Raw genomic sequence first — 21,556 nt, 5'->3', positions numbered from 1 at the left:
AGACAGTGTTTCACCATATTGACCAGGCTAGTCTCAAACTCCTGGTCTCAAGTGATCTGCCCGCCTTGGCCTCCCAGAGTGCTGGATTACAGGTGTAAGCCATCACGCCCAGCCAAAAAAATGTATTTTCAATCTAGAATTCTATACCCAGCCAAACTCTCAAATGGGTATGGAACATTTGTAGACATTTTTAAAATGGCAAGGTTTCAACAGTTTTACCCACTGTGCGCTGTTTCTCAGGAAACTACTGCATGTCCTCTATCAAAGTAAGGGTGAACCAAGAAAGAAGAGTTGGGACACAGAACACAGGAGAGCCGTCTCAGGAGACAAGTAAAGGAAGCCCCCAGGGAAGATCCCAGGGTAAAAAGCACCTCAGACATTGAGGGCAACCAAGCCAGAAGGGGGCAGAGGGCAGTGCAGTTCAAAAACAAGCAAGCTGAGAGCTGTCACTACCATGCCCTCTTCCACTTCACTGTTTTTTTTTTTTTTTGAAACCTACTGAAACTATTCTAGAATGTACTCCACCAAAACAGAAGAATACATTGAGAAAGGGGAACACAACAGATTCAGGAACCAGGGAATCCAACTAAGGAGACAAGCCAGGGAACAGGCCTAGAGCGCAGTCAGCCCACATAGAAGGAGACTCGTGGACTCTAAGAAAGGCAGTGGAATTGAGAGATTCACTGATACGACTGAGCTTGTGGAAATTTGTATTGCGAGGCCACTGGGAGATGTAGAAAGAAAGCGAAGCAAATGAAAAGCCAGGGCAACTTTACCTTTAGAGAAAACAAACAGTCAAAACGGGAATATAATCAGAGTATACTATAATGCTCAGTTGGAAGTAATATTTGCATACATACAATGATATAAACAGTGAATACTGATTTAACTAAACTTTAACTCCGTGGTGGGTTAGGGGCAGTGAAGCAGAAGAGTGGTGATTTAAGACAGCCAGATCCTTACCCACATAATCAAAAGTCAACAGGTACCGAATCAAGTCAATGCATGTGAAGACAGCAGTATGCACACATTATTTGAGAAATATGGAGATATGTATATACCAGAAGAAAGAGCTAAAAGAGTTGAAAGTGGTTACCTCTAAGTAGAAGGATGTGGGGGGCATTTTGTTGTCTTCTAGGATTCTTTGGCTTTTAAATTATGTCCCTGCATTACTTTGATAAAAGAAGGTATTTTAACAGGCAGAAAAGAGTTAATAACATACATGGAACTTCCAAACCCTTTGCTTTTGCCATCACAGAAAGGATGTCCCTCGTGGAGTGGATAGCACTGAAGACATGGCGGTCTTCTGTGTTCTTACAAAGAGGAGGCAGATAGGACCTCAATGATGTGCTTTGCAGAAGGTGGTTGATATACTGGTCAAGTTCGTCTTGGCTTTCTGTAATTGGACAAGCAAGAAAAAGAGCCAATGAAACCAAGCTGCAGAAATATGGCTGCACAATAGTGACCACAGGTAGCAAGTAGCACCAAGTAGGCTTAGCAGATGACAACATTGAGATATCGATATTTGCACTCCCACTCACTCCCGAAGAGTAAGAAGAGATTTACAGAGACAATGTATGTGTGTAGAAGTTTACTGTTTGGAAAAATTTCATTCAAGGAAAAAAAACTACCGGTCAAGATAGTGTTTACATCTCGTCCTCCCAAGATGAACTGAATCATATGTAAGACAGCCTGAAGGATAGCAGCCGAAGTCTGGGCTTTTTGTTTTAATTTGTCATGAGTGAGCTAAGCCTTATGGAACTCCCAGTCCTAATTCCAACTACTATCGAAAAGTGAAAAACAGATCACCTCAAAACCTTATTCAGAATAAGAAATGTTATATCCACAGGGTTTCATCACTCATATCCAACCAAACCTAGATCATTTTACCACTCCTTTGAAAATTCAAGCAGTATGTTTCTGTCTTCAGAATGTATGTATTCTGTGCAAAGTCCCCATTCCTGGCCAGCCATAGTGGCTCCTGCCTATAATCCCAGCACTTTGGGAGGCCGAGGTAGGCTGATCAGTACAGCCCAGGAGTTCAAGACCAGCCAGGGCAACACAAGGAGACCCCATCTCTATAAAATATAAAACAATTAGCTGGGTATGGTGATGCTTCCCTGCAGGCCTATAGTCTTAGCCACTTGGGAGGCTGAGGTGGGAGGACTGCTTGAGCCCAGGAGGTCGAGGCTGCAGTGAGCCATGATCATGCCACTGTACTCCCGCCTGGGCAACAGCGAGACCCTGTCTCAAAAACAAACAACAACAACAACAACAATTACAAAAAAAAAAAAAGAGAGAGAGAGAAAAAAAAAATAAAAAAAGTCTCCATTCCTGAAACTCTTTGTCCTTCTAGGTTTAAAAACGCCCCACTTTCAAGGACATCATTTGCAGTTTCGGTTTTTAAACTGGCATTTTATTCATTTTAATATATGCAAGTTTCAGAAGGCTCTTTTTTGTTTCATTTTTCCTTGTTTTTAATTATCAATCATTGTATTTGAGTCTTAGGGCAATTTTATCACAATACTAAAGTTTAAATAAATTCAGCGAACTACCCACAAAAGCATTTCAAGCCGTACCTTGATTACAGGTGTCTTCCAGATATCCTACCAAATCTGAATCACTATCAGGACTGAAAGTCCCTTCGCTGGCATCATCAAACAACTTCTCATCACAGTCTGGATCCAGGAAAGTCAGATATGTGTAGAACGATGTGGTGAGAAATTCCGAAAGGTTCCCTAATTTTACTCTGCCAAGAAGACACCGGGTTAGGGACATAGGTAGTGTGTGGATAACCTTCTATTATGAATCACTGAGAGACTTTTGCACAACCATGTGGTGCTTCTGCGGAATCAATACATATATTACTCTGCAGATTGCCCCATATAAGCGGTCAGCCAAGACATTCAAACAAAAATTCAATAGCAAGTATGAAGCGAACGCGCACAGCATATTAAAAGCCAAATGAATCACACTGACTTCTTACTCCCAACACAAATAAGAATCTATTTTACTGAACCAACCAACAGTTTGACAAAACATATCGAGCAAACTGCTCTTAAACAGAACCAACCCAATGTTTTTGTTTTGTTTTTCTCCCCCAAAACGACTGGCCCAGAAGCAGTGATTCTCTGGGCACACTCATTCTATTATTTATGAGTCCCTACCACGAAACACCGTCACACAGGGCCAGGGGTGCTATGATGGAAGAGGTCAGGGTCCCTCTAGAAGGAATCCGATGGGGAAGCCATCCCCAGACTGGAGCAGGAGTCCTGAGTGGCCCTATCACTTTAGGCTGGGCACAGTTCCAATGAAAGCTGGAAGCTGGGTTTGACAGCCTGGGCTCTGAGGTTCTGCAGGTCCACCCCCACATGCTGGGAGCGATTTCAAGGTGCTTAACCATAATTTTAAAAAAATGAGTGACTTTGCTGTGGTAGCAGTGTCCCTGGGGTGAGACGCTATGAGAAAAAAGGGCGACTTCAACTCCAAAAGTTTTAGCAACTGGCATTCTATCAGGGACCAAACAGAAGCCTCCCTGAGTCCTGGAAAAGCTACACTGGGCTATACGTGAGATTCTCTTTTTTTTTTTTTTTTTTGAGATGGAGTCTCCTTCTGTCACCCAGGCTAGAGTGCAGTGGTATGATCTTGGCTCACTGCAGCCTCCACCTACTGGGTTCAAGCGATTCTCCTGCCTCAGCCTCCCGAGTGGCTGGGACTACAGGCGTGCACCACCATGCCTGGCTAATTTTTGTATTTTTAGTAGAGACAGGGTTTTGCTATGTTGGCCAGACTGGTCTCAAACTTCTGACCTCAGGTGATCTGCCTGCCTCAGCCTCCCAAAGTGCTGGGATTAAGTGTGAGCCCCCGTGCCTGGTCCACAGTGTTCTCTTGGGGCCCTTCTGGTATATCCTAGGGGGTAGAGGGAGATGAGAGAATAGACACTACAGAGAAGCCCTCTGCCTTGTAACAGCAGAGGGCACAAAAATGGAAGCAGTATTCCTGGAGGACAAGCCCTGTATCACTCAAGATGCTTAAGCATAATGCCTGGGTGCGTCTGCCCTACTTGGGGCCTGTAAACCAGAAGGGGGCTCATTCCACAGGGGTGAGCGGACAGTGACCTACGCAGACTCATTCAGGTGCTCTGCTCTAAGGGCTCTAAGGAATTTGCCAAGTCCTGCAAATGAATCTTAAGATGATAGCATATTCAAGTCAGTGCAAGGAGCGTTTATTGGGCACCTGCCGGATCCCAGGCACTGAGTATTTCTTTCCACACCTTTTAACAGAAACATACACAGAATTCCATACATGCATTCCAAGAACAGACGTTTCAGAGGGACTTGATGGTTCACCTCCCTATGTCTGAGGCCTCCTGGTGCAAGTAAAGCTTAAAAGATACCAGCCGCGTGCTGTTTCAGAGATGAGCCCAGTTTCACATGGGAGACTGGATTAGAGAAGTGTTACCTTCCTGCTTACTCTAAAACTGCATGCTTTTAGGTTCAACAATCAATATGAAAAACGGGACAAGGGCAGCAAAGGACTTTAAGAAAGGTCAGTGCTACTCTTACTTTTTTTTTTAAATCACAAATTACCTGGCTCCTCCAAAATATCCATCCTCTAGTTTTCTAATTGTGGAAAGCACAGCAGAATGAATGTCTGAGCCATCATTTGCTAAGGAAAAAAACTGATGAATTAGTTTAGTCTGGGAAGACTTTTCTTTCCCCCTGTTATGCACTGAAACATTTTCATCAACACCATCTAATTAAAATATTTCTGGCATAGAAGATTCCCGAGATAAGAAACCAAACTGCTAAGAAGCCCCTTCAGTGCTTCGTTCTGGCCATGGGAGCCATTTTAAACATTTTTTTTTTTTTTTTTTTTTTTGAGATGGAGTCCTGCTCTGTGGCCCGGGCTGGAGTGCAGTGGCCGGATCTCAGCTCACTGCAAGCTCCGCCTCCCGGGTTTACGCCATTCTCCTGCCTCAGCCTCCCGAGTAGCTGGGACTACAGGCGCCCGCCACCTCGCCCGGCTAGTTTTTTTTTTTTTTTTTTTTGAGACGGGGTTTCACCGTGTTAGCCAGGATGGTCTCGATCTCCTGACCTCGTGATCCGCCCGTCTCGGCCTCCCAAAGTGCTGGGATTACAGGCTTGAGCCACCGCGCCCGGCCATTTTAAACATTTGTAAGAGCCCAAACCACCCCTGGGGCAGGAGGGAGCCTGCTGAAATCCCTGGAGTTACTAAGCATGGTGCGGCTGATAGGGAAGGTGAGCGTGGGTCTGCCCGTCATCCTCCAGCAGGTGCACAGGTAGGCCAGCTCGATCCTTAGCATCTCCACGATCATCTCATTGTCGAGGGCCAGGTAGAAGTGATGCTGGTCGGTGAACTGAAAGTCAGAAGAGGCTGGGTAAACGGCCACCCTTTGTTTACCTGGAAACACCAGCTGACAACTCAGCTCAGCACTAATCCTGGGGTTTTATTACCAGGCAAGAGGCTCAGTACTGGTTTCAATCCACCCAGCCATGGGGCTGCCCTGCTCAAGATCAGACAAATCAGTCTGCTGCCTGCCTGTGAGCTGTCGCCGTAGTGCAGAAGGGAGAGGTGCACTGCTAGATTTATTTTCGGCTCCTCAGATGGGGATTTAAGTATCTTGCCCAACACCGCTGTCTCTGAAAGCAAATCAATAACTCCTTAATTCCTGCTCCTTCCAGGGCTATGGGTTCGAAAATGCTTTCCAAGTGGGGGCACTATGAGCAGGTGAGAGGTGGACGCTCTGTTTACCTGATTGATGGCTTTGGTTAATGTCAACTAAAGACACTGCTGCCTGATGTTGAGAACAAATCAAATTGTTCTCTTGGCCTCTGGACTAGTGCATGCTTAGCTCTGGACTGCAATTTGTCACTAAGGGAAATAGCTCGCAAGATTTCAGTGAGCAGCAGGGGCTAGGATGAAACAGAAGCTTGACCCAAGACCCCATGACCAACCCTGTGCCCAGGTAAGTGGGGGCTGTGCCCCACGCTGCCAAAGCGATCCCACTGTTGGTCTTTCTAGCTGCCCAAATGGGTGAAAAACATTTTTTATGTACTTCCACAGGACTAGTTTTCTTTGGAAACCAAAGCTCTGCAGATAAGTTCCATAATCAGTATACTCAGTAGCCCGGTAAGTGGGGGTGTGCCCAGAAAATCAGCCTGGCTGTGTGTTACACAGAAGGTCTGACAGCTTGCAAAGGGTCAGAGATGATTGTGATTAGGGGCACAAGGGCTGTGAGTCAAGTGACAACATGTCAACAGCAAACTTCTAAAGCAGTCTGAATTTCACTAATATTCATGACCGGAAGTGATGGCACACCTGTCTCAATCAGCATTTACTGAGCACCTACTACGGGCAGACTTGTATTAGGCACTGGGTGTCATTTCATATGTCTCTATTTGAACCTACGCGTGCAGAATTCTGTCATATGCACAGGAAAAAAGCTTACCAGACAGCAAAGAGAACTTAATAAAAAAAAGATGCTCGTTGGCCTGCTCTCCTCACCTGGGGTGTAAAAGTAAAGATTTGGTTCCTAATCACATATAGTTTAGAGGTTCCAAGGACACCAATATGTCGATACGGTCGCCCACTCAAATTCATATTCTTATTTCGTCCTGTTTGAAAAGTAAAAGAGAAATCGGAATTAGAGGAAATATGGTAACAAGTAATGCAGGCAACTCAGGATAAGACTGAGCTTGTTTCTAGATTAGACAACCCACTTTGGGGCTTGGTTCTTCTACTGCCATCATCCTCCTTTAAAATGGCACGAAGCGCATATTAAAACAAATCCCACCCCTCTTTTTTTCATGAATGTATATGAACAGTACCCGGTTGGAAATGCATGGAATAAAACTACTAAAAGGACTATAGAACGTTTACTTTTGATTTATTTAGTATTGAGCCATAATAGTAAACAAAGTCAGATTCTAGAAAAAGCGTAGAGAACCTCCTCCCATTTTAATGTGTAAATAAGCATTTTCTGATACTAAAGGTAAATATGAGGAACATTATCAAGACACAAATGACTTTTCCAATTGTAAATTCTCCAAGGTGGCTCCTTACTTTACAACAGATCCAGTGAATGCTTGGCCACCTGCGACGGTGCCCACTGAACGGGTGTGAGAACGTGCTGGTTCGCCCGTTCCTCTTCACATCGAAGCGGTGGAACTGCCTGCTTTAGTATTTTGTCCAAGTCTTTATGTATATCACAGTCTCCCTCAGACCCCAAATCTAGAACCGAGATGCCCCCATGCCAAAAAGGCCCAGGAAATTTCCCCAAACCTACCAAGCTTGGCATATATGTGACTAAGAATCCGGCCCGGCTGAACTTGAATTGGATGAATGTCCGCGATACTCTGGACGTTCACCCCGTGTTTCCTCAACAAGTCCTTAATGTGATTGTTTTCTGCCAAAACAGTAACTGTAAACAAGAACACAGAATGAGCGTTAGCTTATGACTCTTATCTCTTCACATGGAAGCGTGTTCCTTACTGCCCTCTTCTGCCTGCTGGCATACACATTAGCATGCTCTTCCATGCAATGACTGGCTCTGGAAATGACAGTGTTCATCCTGCTGCTCCTCCCCCTTCTGTCCTTGCCACCCCTCAACAACCTTGATGCCTATTTACCAAGTACCCTCAATGTGCGAGATAGTCTGACAGGAGACTTCTAGAAATTGTCCTCAATAAGTCCCAAGCCAAAATGCCCCATCTCAAGTAATGTCTTGCCTCTCTCTGGGTCTGCATCTATTCTAAACCTGCCTGGTGTCCCTTTTTGTGCAGGGTCAGGAGTGGAAACAGCTCCACTTACGGGATGCCAGAAGCCTGTGCCCCTGCTCCCAAAGGACGGGGGAAAAGAAGAGTAAGATGGGTGCGCCTACTGGCAGGGGATGCTCTGACTGAGGGGACATCCTTCCCTCTAGAGAAAGTAAAATGGGTCTGTGAGTGGGGATACTGGTGGTAGTGGAGCAGCCTGGCCCATTCAGAACTCCCACACAGGGCCCCACTGGTGGGGAAAAAGCACCCCAGGGCTGGCCTGGGCCCCATCTCTGGTGGGAGAGCCTGGGCACCTAGCTCTCCAGCAGGCAGGGAGCTGACTGTGCCTGGGACCTGGCGGCCCATGGAGGAGGGAGGCCGTCACTAGGGACCACCCAGGATCGGCTAGGCTGCACCTGCTGTACTAGTACCGCTGGCCTTCCGAGAAGGGACAGTGCTGTGGCAAAGGGAAGGAGTACAGGGACGGGACTAGAAAAGGGGAGCACGGCCACAGGGAGAAAGGTTGGTGCCGTGTCCAGCTGCGGCGGAGTCCTCTGGGAGCTGGAGAGGCTCAGGGCAGTGCAGGATTGACTACTGTACTCACAGGCTGGCGGGGCCGGAATGTACAATACATACACATGCAGCTGAGAGCTGAGTGTCACCTCTTTATATTTACATAGCACTTGATGCCTTTTTAAGTATTTTAATATCCACTATCTCATCTGACCTTCACAACAAGTCCCCAGGGAAGCCTTGCATGCTCAACCGGCCAGTTACAGCTGCACGTGCACTGAAACCTAAACTCCCAGGCCCTCCGGAAATGGGAACATCAGCCATGCAGGGCTGGCTGGGTGGCTTCCCTTAACACCTGTCTCTTCTAAAGCTTCCAATGACAGGCATGACTTGAATCCACATTTATCGAAACGCCAGCAGCCACTCTCTGTAGGAGTAACTCCTTTAGTGCGGTGGTTTTGGGGGAGACCTGGGAGCCTCATGATCTGTGCAGCTGGATGTGGCAAAGTTTCTGAAACTGCACTTCCCCTACTCTGTGCCTGCCCTTCTGGGAATTTCTACACTGTTCTATTAAAGAAATGCTGGTCAACACCCATTAAAGTGTCCCAGACTGCAGCTGGAAAAACGGTCTTAATAGATTCAAGGGAAGAATTAGCAGGACATGCTCTGGCTTAGAGCAGGGACAATGGAGTCCAGCTGGATCAGTCCACCTGGAAGTCAGGAATGGGTTCACACCTGCAGCTGCCAGCTGTGGGTCCTTAAGGGAGCGGGTTAACTTCTAAGCCTCGTGTGTAATGTGGAGATGATGATCATCACAAACTTTACCTAATCAGAATGCTGTGACAGGTGTATCTCATGGCTCTACTGACTGGGTGATATCAGCTCATCTCACCACAGCATGAGTTCCCAAAGCAAAATGAGCCAGTGGCCACACAGAAATGCTTGTCATTTGTTCAATCACTGTTTTCAACATATGGGTGCGTATGTGCCAATCAACATAGAAACTGCAAGAATGATATGGACCTTGTCATTAAGAAATGTACAGCCTCGGGGGCAATACGGTGTACACACAACGTGCTATGGCATTAGCTGGTGCGCTCTACGGGGCACAGAATGTTACTGGACTGCCAGGTCCTCCCTAAGAGGGAAGGTAGGAAGAGAACTGCTCCACCCGGGCGCACACCACAGGCCAGGCACTACAGCAAGCACTTTCCCCACTGCAGCCTCAGTACATCTTAGGAAGCCCCAGTGAGGGAGCTCAAGTCCTGGCACCCTGAGGCACAGAAGCGTGAAATCACTTGGCTAGGCAGAGGGCAGCAGCAGCCCGGGCTGGTTTCCTCCCTCTCCAGAAGGGCTGGCTGGAGAGGAGGGAGAGGAAAGGTGGACACAGGTGAAAGGCAGAAAGACGTCAGGACTCCAAGGAAGGAATGAATGACCCTCAGTTGGATTCTGAGTTTTCACCAGACTTAGGCTCTATTTTTCAAAGAATAACGATGATGAAAAATGATAAGCAATGAACCACTTGTGCCCCAGTTGCAATCAAAGTTTATATTCAAGAAAACAATTGCTTTGTAGAAAGTCGTTTTGTGGTTGGGAAGAATTCTGTTGCCTTTGGGAGCCACTGAGTTATATAACGCATCTCACAGAACTGCTACATGCTAAAGCATAGGCACATACACACTTTAAAAAAATTAAATAAGAAACTAGGCAACCATCTGAATTAAAATAACATTGGTTTTACAAAGTTAAATATGAATAGTAAACACGCTCACAAACCTTGTACTACAACATCAGGTTTGACTGAAGTGGAAAATCTTCTATTTAAGGGATCGATTTCACCAGTGGCAAGGAATCCCTATGGAAAAGAGGAGCATTATTAACACCATGAAATATTGATTAACTAAGATATCATCTTAACCTGAAGTGTGAAAATGAAATATTTTGGGGCTCAACATAGTCAAGACTTTTTTCTTTATATTTTTTCGAGTCAATTGCTTATTTTCTGTGAAACAGAGTAACGTCATTCAAATTGCCACTGATAAACATATTGCATTTTTGTGCCTAGCTCTCTAGGGCTCGTGGAATATGCCACCATCTTGTATGAGCAAAAAGAATGATAACCAATACTTTCTGAGCTCTCAGTAACATGCCAGGCGTTGTGTTGAGCCACTGTATGTGCACTGTCACATTTATGCCTCCTGACAGGTAAGTACTACTTTTGGGGCTCAGAAAACAACATCTCCAAAACGAAGACCTCAGCAGCAGCCTCAGTAGCAAAAGTTTTCCTCTGACCTTCTCCTGCCTCCCTCTCTCAGTCCATTCTTCTGGAGGCACCACAGAAACTAGAATCCTTCTTCCCCAAGGCAGGCATAGAAACCAGAATCCTTTTTCCCCAAGCCAGCCACAAAACCTAAAAATATTCTCTGTAAAAACTGGCCATAAAAAATTCCCTGACACACCTTGTTTGGCTGTAGGTCATAAGGGCCCCAGCCCAGGGAGGGTCCTGCCACACCCCCAGAAGTAAGGAGCTCTGCACAGAAAGGCCTCGCTGGGTTTCCCTACTTGGTCCATTAGCATTCGATCAGGCCCTTTTTGTCTAATCACATTTCTACACAGCTGTCCATATTTTGTTGAAACTATGCATAAAAATGGAAAATTTCCCCTAGATCTTGGGGTCTTCATTCTGAAGGCTCCTGTGCATACATGTTGAGTACATCTGCATGCCCTTTTTTCTTATTAATCAATCTGCCTCATGTCAGTGATTTTTCATCAAACCTTTAGGGGAACACCTTGGCCCCCACCCTACCACCACCACTGTACAGGTGAGGAAACCAAGGTAATGACCCAAGGGAAGTGGCTGAGTGGGGACTTGGTCCCCCCACCCCCACTCCCTTGCAAAGTATTCTCTTTGAATATGTACCTCCTCGCACTTTCTACAAATGATCCGAGCCCTGAGAGAGAAGATCAAGGTGTTCTGGGAGTTCTGAGGAGGAACTGGACCTAGTGCTGGGCCCAGAGAAAGCCTTTACATCAGAGAGGAGAAAGCAGGGGAGGGGAGTTACTCGTTTCCCATCTCACTGATACAGAAATCAGAGCTGCAAGGTATCGCAGAGATGATCAAGTCCAACCTTTTCATTTTACACATGAGGAAACCGAAGCCCAGAGAGATTAGAGACCTGCACAGAGTCAGAGAACTAGTGAGAGACAGGGCTGGCTTTCAAAGGAGATACATGCATTTTCCCTACTGATAAAGACAGGAGTGGAAGACACAGCCCCTACTCCAAGGACATGACCATGATACTGGGGAGTCTTGAGGTACCTGTAAAACAACTGCTCCAGCTCGGCAGGCAGCGTTCCTGAGGGCTGCTTCCACAGTGGTACCTTTCATCCTGGGCTTTGACACTCTAGGAACCCGGTGGCATGCTGACCCACCGCCCCTTCTGCCTTTACTAGAGCCTGGCAGCCCCTCAGCCCTTCCCTGGGCTCCTTCCCCTTCCTGCCTCCTCGGGGTCCAGCCCAAGCACTCAGCTGGGCAGGACCCTCTCAGGAACAACAGCCCATCTGACAAGGTCACTCACACTGAGGACTGGGAGATTCATTTGAGGTGGCTCCAAAGTATTTGCATATTGAAACAAAAGCCTGGGGACAAGTCAATGCTGAACAAAAAGAAAGGAGTCAAGAGGCAGTTGTCCGCAGAAGCAAGGGTGCTGCGGGTTGTCCGGGGGAACACCTGACACAAAATTCACCAGAGAAAATCCGGCCCACCGCCTCTTTCTGTAGAAATCTGTGGTCCTTGTGCTTCCTGTGCCTAGGACTGGGGCAGGGGCAGCTAGGGGCCAATCTAGTTGTTTCCCAAATCTTTTATCTTCTAGGATCAGATGTGCTAACAATCCTGGCCGAGAAGCTTCCAGCTCCTCTGACCATCAACTGGAACAGATTCTAGCCACAGAGGAGGAATGCTGGCAGGGGATGAAGTGGAGTGCTGGGCCCTCATGGACCTGAGCTGGTTTAATGGAAATACGGACACACAAGGCCGGGAGTCAAGGCCAGGAGTCAAGCCCCGGAGCCAACACGGTCCAGTTGACCTTAAACGCATGAAGATGCAAAAGACATCCACACGCACCCCTGGCAGAGAGTCCCTATGCCCTTCCGGGGTTCCCTGCACCTCCAATCACATGGTTTCCAGTCTGTGAGGCCACTAAGCCCCCTACCTCTGCCAACAGCGAGCTGAGGATGTACAAGGATTGGCCCCACAGATGAGGGACCTTCCCCATAGGAACTCGGTCTACCGTGTGAGGATTCTCGTACTCTTCATCTACCTGGAAAGAGAGACAAATCCAAAGTCAGAAAGTCAGAGGATAAGATGGTCACGATACCTGACCCTGGGAAGTGCGCTGAGGATTTACGAAATGGTACTCATCCTCCAGGCCAATTCTGTGCAGGCGCCTGGAGGCTGGGGAGCAAGCCCCTTCCTCAGGGCTGCAAGGCTATAAAGCAGCGGAGGTGGAAGTCAAATTGCGGCCTGGTTCCGGACAAGCGCTCTTCCTATAGGCACACGCAAGGCCACCAGCACTGGATGCTTGGCCTGCCTGCTTTGTGCATGGCTCTGGCCATGAGAACTCTCATGGCTCATGCTTACATTTGGCTGCCTGATGGGTGAAATGATGGAAAACATCAGCCTCCAGCTGTGGTGGTGCGTCGCTGGAGCCATCCCTAGGGGTTTATAAACTGTGCGCCTAATGCAAGAGAATTACCAGAAGGTGGCACTATTTACTGAGGAAAAACACTTGGACTACTAGCCTACAACCCCTCCTTTAGGGCCTCAAAAAGCTGAACCCACTGGGGGGCTTCTGTCTCAGCAAAATAAACGTTGGTGTTCTTTCTGGAGGGCAGGGCTGGCTGTGCATTGTAAGCTAGTCTGCAACTTTCTCTCTTCTAAACTCCATGCTGGACTTAGACATTTAAGTCATCACATCATTGGTTGGGGGTAATGTCAGTGACCACTTTTTTTCTTCCAGAAAACATAAGTCAACCAAAGGAAATAGGAAACATCCTTCTCCCAAGGGGAACAACACACCATGAGGGGACTCATCTTCTGCTTGCAGATTTAATCAATGATTTTTTTTTTTTTTTTTTGAGACGGAGTCTTGCTGTGTCTCCCAGACTGGAGTACAGTGGTGCGATCTCGGCTTACTGCAAGCTCTGCCTCCCGGGTTCATGCCATTCTCCTGCCTCAGCCTCCCGAGCAGCTGGGACTACAGGCGCCTGCCACCACGCCCGGCTAATTTTTTGTTATTTTTAGTAGAGACAGGGTTTCACCGTGTTAGCCAGGATGGTCTTGATCTCCTGATCTTGTGATCCACCCGCCTCGGCCTCCCAAAGTGCTGGGATTACAGGCGTGAGCCACCGCGCCTGGCCAATCAATGATGTTATTAACATATTTAGTTAAATTTTAAATTTTTTCAATAGGGTAGACATTAAGAAAAACTTAAGTGCATGAACTGAACAGAATTAAATGTCATTAGGGATCAAATAATCCAATAGGATAATAGTGTGGAAGGAGATTCTCCAAAATGTCATAATCTTTGAGTGGTAGAATTAGAGATAACATTTTCTTCTTTCTACAGAATCCTAGACGTTTTGTAGTGTACAGAATTACTTGTATGATAATCAGGTAGCATGTTAAAACTATTTGAAATGTAAGTCGTGTTAAGAAAGACTGAAAGGTCGGGCATGGTGGTACACGCCTGTAATCCCAGCACTTTGGGAGGTTGAGGTGGGCAGATCACCTGAGGCCAGGAGTTCGAGACCAGCCTACCCAACATGGCGAAACCCCGTCTCCACTAAAAATACAAAAATTAGTCAGGCATAGTGGCAAATGCCTGTAATCCCAGCTACTCAGGAGGCTGAAGCAGGAGAATCACTTGAACCTGGGAGGCAGAGGTTGCAGTGAGCCGAGATTGCGCCAGTGCACTCCAGCCTGGGCAACAGAGTAAGACTGTCTCAAAAAAAAAGGACTGCAGATACCTAGAATGAGAAATATTCAATAGAGAGCAGACAAGGTGTCCAGTCTACAAGACAGCCTGGTTTTGCACTCCTCCCACCCACGAGACACCTCCTGCCCTTCATGGAGGTGTCCCTCTCTGCCTCTCTGCACACTGGTCCTTCCGAACTGCCCATAGGTCCTCAAAGGTGCCATGCTTTTGCTGCCGCCTCTGCTGTGGCTGCCCTCCATCTCATGGACCAGCTTTTCTGGCCCCCGCTAACCTGCAAGCTCACAGGGACAGAGCTGGCACTGTAGCCACCCTTGTGCCCTAGTAGGTACCGCCTGGTGCCTGGCATGGAGCGGCTGCTCAATCCATGTTTGCGGGGACACTTTCATTGGTCTCCAGTTGTCCACGGAGGGCCTTGTGGTGCCCTGCGCAAGCAAGTGCAGCTGAAGAAATGAGTGGGGCTCACATCTAAGCTGCATGCCACCCTGGCCCAGGGCTGCGGCTACCCTGAGGCCCTTTATCTAATTTGCACACAGGTGCCACATGGGCCTGTGGTGGCCCTGTGTCCAGAAATCCTTCCCTGTGGTCTCTACATGTTATTGATGTGACTGATGAACCTTCCCAGCTGACATCTGGAAGGAGCCAATACAAAATGCAATCAGTGTCAAAGAGTGTACAAAATCGGTGCCTAGCACACCAGCGTAAACATGCTGAGGACATTGTAATGACAAGCAGAAACCCAAAGGTCAGTGTGGAGTTTAGAAGAGAGAAAGTCGCAGAGTAATTTTTTCAATGTGTAGTCAGCACTGCTCATCAGCAAGAAAGAAAAGGGTAGCTCTTAATACCTGGCATTTACCAGAGTAAGTAACACGTCCATCTAGTATAATGGACGGCTCTTCTCTACCACAGAATAAGTAAAATCACCCTGAAGGCATTTATTTTCCCTTGCTCTGCTTCCAGGTTCCAAACGACTGCTCATTACCAATTCTGTTTTCCTGAATACCTCAGTACTGGGAAAGGAGCGACCTGAAGCGGGATATGAACATGTAGCTGCTAGAAGGTACCAGTCCCCACTGCCAGCCCCGCCCCAACGCACACACTGCAGAATGTGTACTAAAAGGAATGTATTTATTTGCAGGGGATCTAGGCTGAGGACGCTTAGAGGGAACACAGCCCTAGCAGGCTCCCTAGACTGATCTGCAGAGTGAGGGAAAACTAGTTCCTCTCCAAAGTCTGGCCCTTAACCCTGGAACAAAATCAGTCCTGAGAGTTTGGATGACGTGGTTCATGTTGGGATGAGCGGCCATCAACATTCCGGAGCTCAGGGCTAAGGGTCCAGGCTGGTGGGGCTTGGTGAGCCCACCTGGAGCAAGCAGCCACCTCAAGCGACCCAGTGAACCAGATGGGCTGATATAAATGCAAAAAACTGAATGCTTCCGGCAAGGACACATTCTACTTCTCATGGAAACTCCTTCCTTTGATTTTCTACTTGGTTTAACTGGTTCAGCGATCTAACACATAATAGTTCCTTTTAGATGGAAATACGGCCCAAAGTGATACACGGTGGTACCTTTTTTGCCGTAAGGATCAAGTATCAGATTCCTTTAAAATTTATTTTCTATGGAAAAATAAAGAAGCCCACTATACTATTGCTTTCAGAAGCCTGGTGAGAGCATCCACTGTGTAGATACTTCCATTACACAGAAATGGACCACCTATTAGGAGGCAGTGTGGGGTGGCGGCAAGGCCCTGAACCTGGGGTCTTCTTGGCCCCAGGGTGGAGCCCAGTGCTGTGTGAGCTCTGACAGGTTCCACAGCCTCTCCAAGCTGAGGCAGACACTTTAAAAGGCCATGCCAGTCCTGTGGCCATGTGTGTGGGGGCCTGATTCAACCACAGAACACCTAAACCCAAGTCGCTGTATGCCAGGCCTCTGCTGGCTTACAACTTCCTCCAGGCCCTGGCGATTTTGGGGAAGACACAGCCCTCTGAAGGGCTTTTCATCCCACAAACACAATAATCAAGCCCTGAGGCACCAAAAGCATCCAAGGGACAGCCTGGAACCAAGAATTCTTCTCTTCTAACCATGAGATACTGACAGACAAATCTTCCTGCCAAGATAATAGGTCCGTCACGACCCAATTTAGGAAACTTGATAGAATAAAACTATGTTTGGGCATTTTCTTGGAACTAGACTGTTTTTCTCTCCCTGATGTAGAATGGCTTCTAACTGATTCTCAAACTCTAGCTTGCAAACTGCTTGAATCAAAGGAAGAGATTCTCAATACCCCTGCACATTGGGCTTTGTCTGTGGAAGTGTGTAAGAACACAGTGTACAACAGGGGTTTACGCTCTTTAGAGAGCCTGTGTCAGGGCTGAGGGAGGGACAGGTATCATTTGAAGGTCTTCAACTGCTGTCTCCCCGTGATACCCGTGATCAAGCATGTTCCACGTATTTTTCCAAAGCCATGATTCCTTGGGATAGACAGGACACTACCTAAGGCTTTTTTTTTTTTTTTTTTTTTTTTTTTTTGAGATGGAGTCTTGTTCTATAGCCCAGGCTGGAGTGCAGTGGTGTGATCTCGGCTCACTGCAACCTCCACCTCTCGGGTTCAAGTGATTCTCCTGCCTCAGCCTTCCGAGTAGCTGGGACCACAGGCATGTGCCACCATGCTTGGCTAAGTTTTTTTTTTCTTTTAGTAGGGATGGGGTTTCGCCATGTCAGCCAGGCTGGTCTCAAACTCCTGATCACAAGTAATCCACCCACCTCAGCCTCCCAAAGTGCTGGGATTACAGGCGTGAGCCACCGTGCCCAGCCTACCTAAGGCTTCTGAAACCATGTTTGGAGAAAAAGTATTCATTAGATCGAAAAAGGGGATAAAGAATACCAACAGGCCAAGCAGTGAGTCACTTATTTCTAGATAAGCAGTGCAAAGGGCCTCCTGCCACTGGGTTACCTTGTTAGGCGGGACAGCGTAGAGTTCTGGCACCAGGCGGATCCCATTCTTGCCTCTCATCAGTATTCCCTCCAGGGCCTCTCGGTACTCTTGGACCTGGAAAACAGCCCCATCATCCATGGCAGGAAGGAGGTCTGGTCATGAATGCTGTAACAGCAGTGCAACATAGGAAAAAAGCTCTCATGGCAACAGATTAGAGTTCAGACACAGGGCAAAGAAATGCACAAATACCCTCAGCTCCAGGAGTGCAGGAGGCCCACTTACAGTGTTAGGAGGAGCTAAACACGATCGGCTGTTCCTCTTAGGAGTGTGTCTAAGCTCAGCCCTGCCTGTCATGCTTCCAGAAAGAGAGACAGAGCACCCATCATGCAGTAGCTGTTTCTTCCCCAAAATTCCTCTAGTAGTCATATCTACACCGTGTATCAGATGTCTTTCATGTTCTGTCTTTAATCCATCATGTAATTATTTCATTCTTTTTTTTTTTTTTTTTTGAGACGGAGTCTCGCTCGGTTGCCCGTGCTGGAGTGCAGTGGCCGGATCTCAGCTCACTGCAAGCTCCGCCTCCCGGGTTTATGCCATTCTCCTGCCTCAGCCTCCCCAGTAGTTGGGACTACAGGCGCCTGCCACCTCGCCCGGCTAGTTTTTTGTATTTTTTAGTAGAGACGGGGTTTCACCATGTTAGCCAGGATGGTCTCGATCTCCTGACCTCGTGATCCACCCGTCTCGGCCTCCCAGAGTGCTGGGATTACAGGCTTGAGCCACCGCGCCCGGCCAATTACTTCATTCTTAACCCCTCATATATTTAAATTTTGTCTCAGCAACTGGATTATAAACTTCTTGCGGGGGAAGTTGTATCTTAAGCAGTGTATCCCATTTCCACCTTTTGGTAAGTTTTCTACTTAAGAGGCATTCATGACTATTCAGCCATAAGAAAAGAATAACATTCTGTCATTTGCAGTAACATGGATGGAATTGGAGGTCATTGTGTTAAGTGAAATAAGCCTGGCACAGAAAGATGCTGCATGTTCTCACTCATGTGTGGGCGCTAAAAAAGTTGACCCCATATTAAAAATGTCATTGGGCAACAAGTGTGAGAGACAGCAAAGGTGTAGTAGGGCAGTAGATTTCATGAGGCTTAATCAACAAGATGCTGAACACAGTCATTTTCCTCTCCTGAGTTTTCTTCCCCCCATCGTTGTTAAGCCTATTCACAATTGAAATTCTAAGTCAATTCTTTTGAGATCTTTCAATTCTGGGATAAAATGACAGGAAACCTAAGATAATCACTGAAGCCTAAGAGAAAGCATCAACAGTGGGGAAATATTAACATTTCCAGCTGACTGCTGGTTCTGAAGCCCCCCAGCATTCCTGAGCAGGAGAGCTTTCAAGAGCTAAAATGGATTTCTGATTGCGCATCCCCACCCCCACCAAACATGATCAGAACCCGTTGAAAAAATGGCAAAGCATCTGTGATGTCAGTCATCCATGTAAGCTTCACAAGGCCAGATAAGTTCTGTTCAACGAAGTATGCTCAGGGCTCAGCACAGAGCATGGTACCAAGTAGAAGCTAAAGAGATAGGTCTTGAACAAATGAGCGTTGCATCAGCAAATGTTTACCGAGTCCCTGTGCCTATGTACTGTCATTTGCAGTAACATGGATGGAATGGGAGGTCATTGTGTTAAGTGAAATAAGCCAGGCACAGAAAGATGCTGCACGTTCTCACTCATGTGTGGGCGCTAAAAAAGTTGACCCCACATTAAAAATGTCATTGGGCAACAAGTATGTTGTCCTACATACTAAGTCCCTATGTACTAGGCACAGGGACTCAGTACTAGGCACAGGGACTATACCCGTGAACTGGAGAGAGATGGCCTCTACCAGGGTCCTTTGACAGGTAAGTGGGAGATACAACATAGTGTGACCCATGCTGTTATAGTTGTGGGGCGCAGGGGCACCTGCCCCAGCTTTTAGGGTCAGAGAAAGCTTTCTGAAACAAGACACACTTACATTGAACCAAGGGAAGGGGGAGGGGCAATTGGGGAAGAAAAGAATGTCCTAGGCCTTTGAGAAGAGAGGAGGGCACATGGCCTGTTTGAAGGACTGAAAGGACTTCAGTGTGCTTGGATCACAGAACTCAAGAAAGAAGCACTAAGAAATGAGGCTAAAGGGGTAAAAGCAGGGATCAGATCATATGGAACCCCACAAAACACATGAAGTGGTTTTCAAGCAAGCTTTCAAGCAAGGAAGTAGCATAACCTAATTTGCCTTTTAATAAGATCACTCTGGCATGGGTGAGAAGAATGGAAACAGCAGGGAGCCAGGCCGGAGGTTGAGATTCGAGTTAGGAGGCTGTTACATGAAGTAAGATGTTATCCAAGAGCACCCCAAACTAGGGTTAAAGACAGCAAACCACTGGCTGATCTGGAAAGAACAACAGCAACAGCAAAACCTGTCTGTGATGGACTGTTCTTGCTAGACCCCGGTGAACCATGCCTCCTAGTACTCATGCCCTTGTCTAGTCCTCTCCCGCTTGAATACGGGATGGCCCTTTAACAGAATGTGACGAAAGTGACATTTTGTCAGTTCCGGGCCTAACACTTAAGGAAGCTTGGCAGCTTCTGCTTTTGTGTTCTGGGGGCGGGAAACAACCAACATGTAAAACTAATGGCCCAGAGACTACAATATTGTGAGAAGCCCAAGCTAGCCATGTGGAGGAGAACCAAGGCCCCAGCCAACAGCACAGCTGAGCTCCCAGCGTCAGCTGCTAGCCAGCATCAATTGTCCATGTGAGTGAGGCCATCTTGGAAATAGATTCTCCACTTCCATGGAACCATCCCAGCTGACAGCAGGTAAAGCAGAGACAACCTGTCCCTGCTGGGTTCTGCCCAAATTGCAGAATCATGAGCAAATAAATAAAATAGCTGTTGCTTTAATTCACTCAGTTTTGGGAAAGTTTGCTGAGTGGGAACAGATAACCGAAACAGTGACCTAAATTCTTGCATAACCCTATGTTCTAATAATAATCAGTATACCAGTGGAATGAAAATAATTTACAACATCACATCCAGCATTTTCTCACCTGAACAGCATCACCACTGAAGACTCCATCTATTATAAAATATGTCCAAAACACAGGCCACTCACATTCAATGTTTTCAAAGAGCTTGAGTTCAGCAGGATCATAATGCAGTCGATTAGGGTCCTAGAATCAAATAAGTCAAACTTTTAAAAGGTGATGTCAGAGTACATACATAATACCATTGTGCCTCACTGGGTTTCCCATGCTTGTCTGATTTTTACAGCTTTGAGGTTGGCATGAGTAGGATTTTACTATAATGAGATGCTGTTTTTGGCAGTTTGCCATGGTAACATTTCAGAAAGCAAGTCAGAAACATACACAAGACTCCTTGGTAGTTTATTATACTAAAGCTTCCTATATCTCTAACAAAGAAATAGCAATATGTCTACCACCAAGTTTGGCAGATGATCTGATTTATATCATTATATTAGTCACTGTGGCAAAGAAACCCAAGGAGGAGGCCACAGTTGGTCTTTAAGAAAAATGTGTGAGCCACAGAACCAGTTGTCCTTGTCTACAAGCTGGTTTTATTTATTTTTAAAATTTTAAAGAAATTTTTATTTTTTTGAGACAGGGTCTCACTCTGTCACCCAGGCTGTAGTACAATGGTATGATCTCTGCTCATTGCAGCCTTGACCTCCTGGGCTCAAGTGATCCTACCACACCGCAGCCTCCTGAGGTGCTGGGACCACAGGTACATGCCATCATGCCTGTCTCACTAATTTTGTTTATTTTATTTTTTTATAGAGACAAAGTCTCACTATGTTGCCCAGAATGGTCTCGAACTCCTGGGCTCAAGCAATCCTCCCTCCTCAGCCTCCCCAAGTGTTGGGATTACAGGCCACTGTACCTGGCCTATAAGCTGGTTTTAAAAGACCAGCTCACCGTCCCTACTGAAGATACTATTCTATTGCCTGGCTCCAGGCTTGCTGACTCCAAAATTAATACTTCCCTTTCCAATATTCCAACATATAATTATAATCAATAGAGGGAGAACACAGTGGCAATTTAGAGATGAAACAGTTGAGGAAGGATAAGAAACAATATTTAAATACAACCTCTCTTGGAGTTTTATAACCATCTCGAAGGAAGCGACAGCATCCATAACGCCCCTAATAAGAGAAAGTGCATTCGATGAGCTCCGAGGAATTTTTTTGTCATTTTAATTCAAGTCAGCCCTGCACCCTCTTTCCCATGAATCTTTTAGTAGTGAATTTTTTTTTTTTTTTTTTTTTTT

The 21,556-nt window shown here is 46.7% G+C and overlaps 1 protein-coding gene across 1 annotated transcript in view; it reads right to left on the bottom strand.

Moving 5' to 3' along the window:
* PHKA2 (phosphorylase kinase, alpha 2 (liver)) overlaps nucleotides 1-21,556 on the bottom strand; it is a 96,722-nt gene that overhangs the window by 25,944 nt on the left and 49,222 nt on the right. The window contains exons 9-19 of the mRNA XM_011940214.1: nucleotides 21,378-21,431; nucleotides 20,320-20,442; nucleotides 17,240-17,335; nucleotides 12,503-12,610; nucleotides 10,068-10,146; nucleotides 7,310-7,444; nucleotides 6,529-6,638; nucleotides 5,236-5,380; nucleotides 4,590-4,668; nucleotides 2,580-2,749; nucleotides 1,223-1,396 (exon numbers count right to left, since the gene is read on the bottom strand). Coding sequence (XP_011795604.1) covers nucleotides 1,223-1,396; nucleotides 2,580-2,749; nucleotides 4,590-4,668; nucleotides 5,236-5,380; nucleotides 6,529-6,638; nucleotides 7,310-7,444; nucleotides 10,068-10,146; nucleotides 12,503-12,610; nucleotides 17,240-17,335; nucleotides 20,320-20,442; nucleotides 21,378-21,431 — 1,273 coding nt within the window. The remainder of the gene's footprint in view (nucleotides 1-1,222; nucleotides 1,397-2,579; nucleotides 2,750-4,589; nucleotides 4,669-5,235; nucleotides 5,381-6,528; nucleotides 6,639-7,309; nucleotides 7,445-10,067; nucleotides 10,147-12,502; nucleotides 12,611-17,239; nucleotides 17,336-20,319; nucleotides 20,443-21,377; nucleotides 21,432-21,556) is intronic.

This window comes from Colobus angolensis, unplaced genomic scaffold (genome assembly GCF_000951035.1).
Source record: "Colobus angolensis palliatus isolate OR3802 unplaced genomic scaffold, Cang.pa_1.0 Scaffold188, whole genome shotgun sequence".
Classification (NCBI taxonomy): Eukaryota; Metazoa; Chordata; class Mammalia; order Primates; family Cercopithecidae; genus Colobus; species Colobus angolensis.
This window is presented reverse-complemented; position numbering and strand designations above follow the sequence as displayed.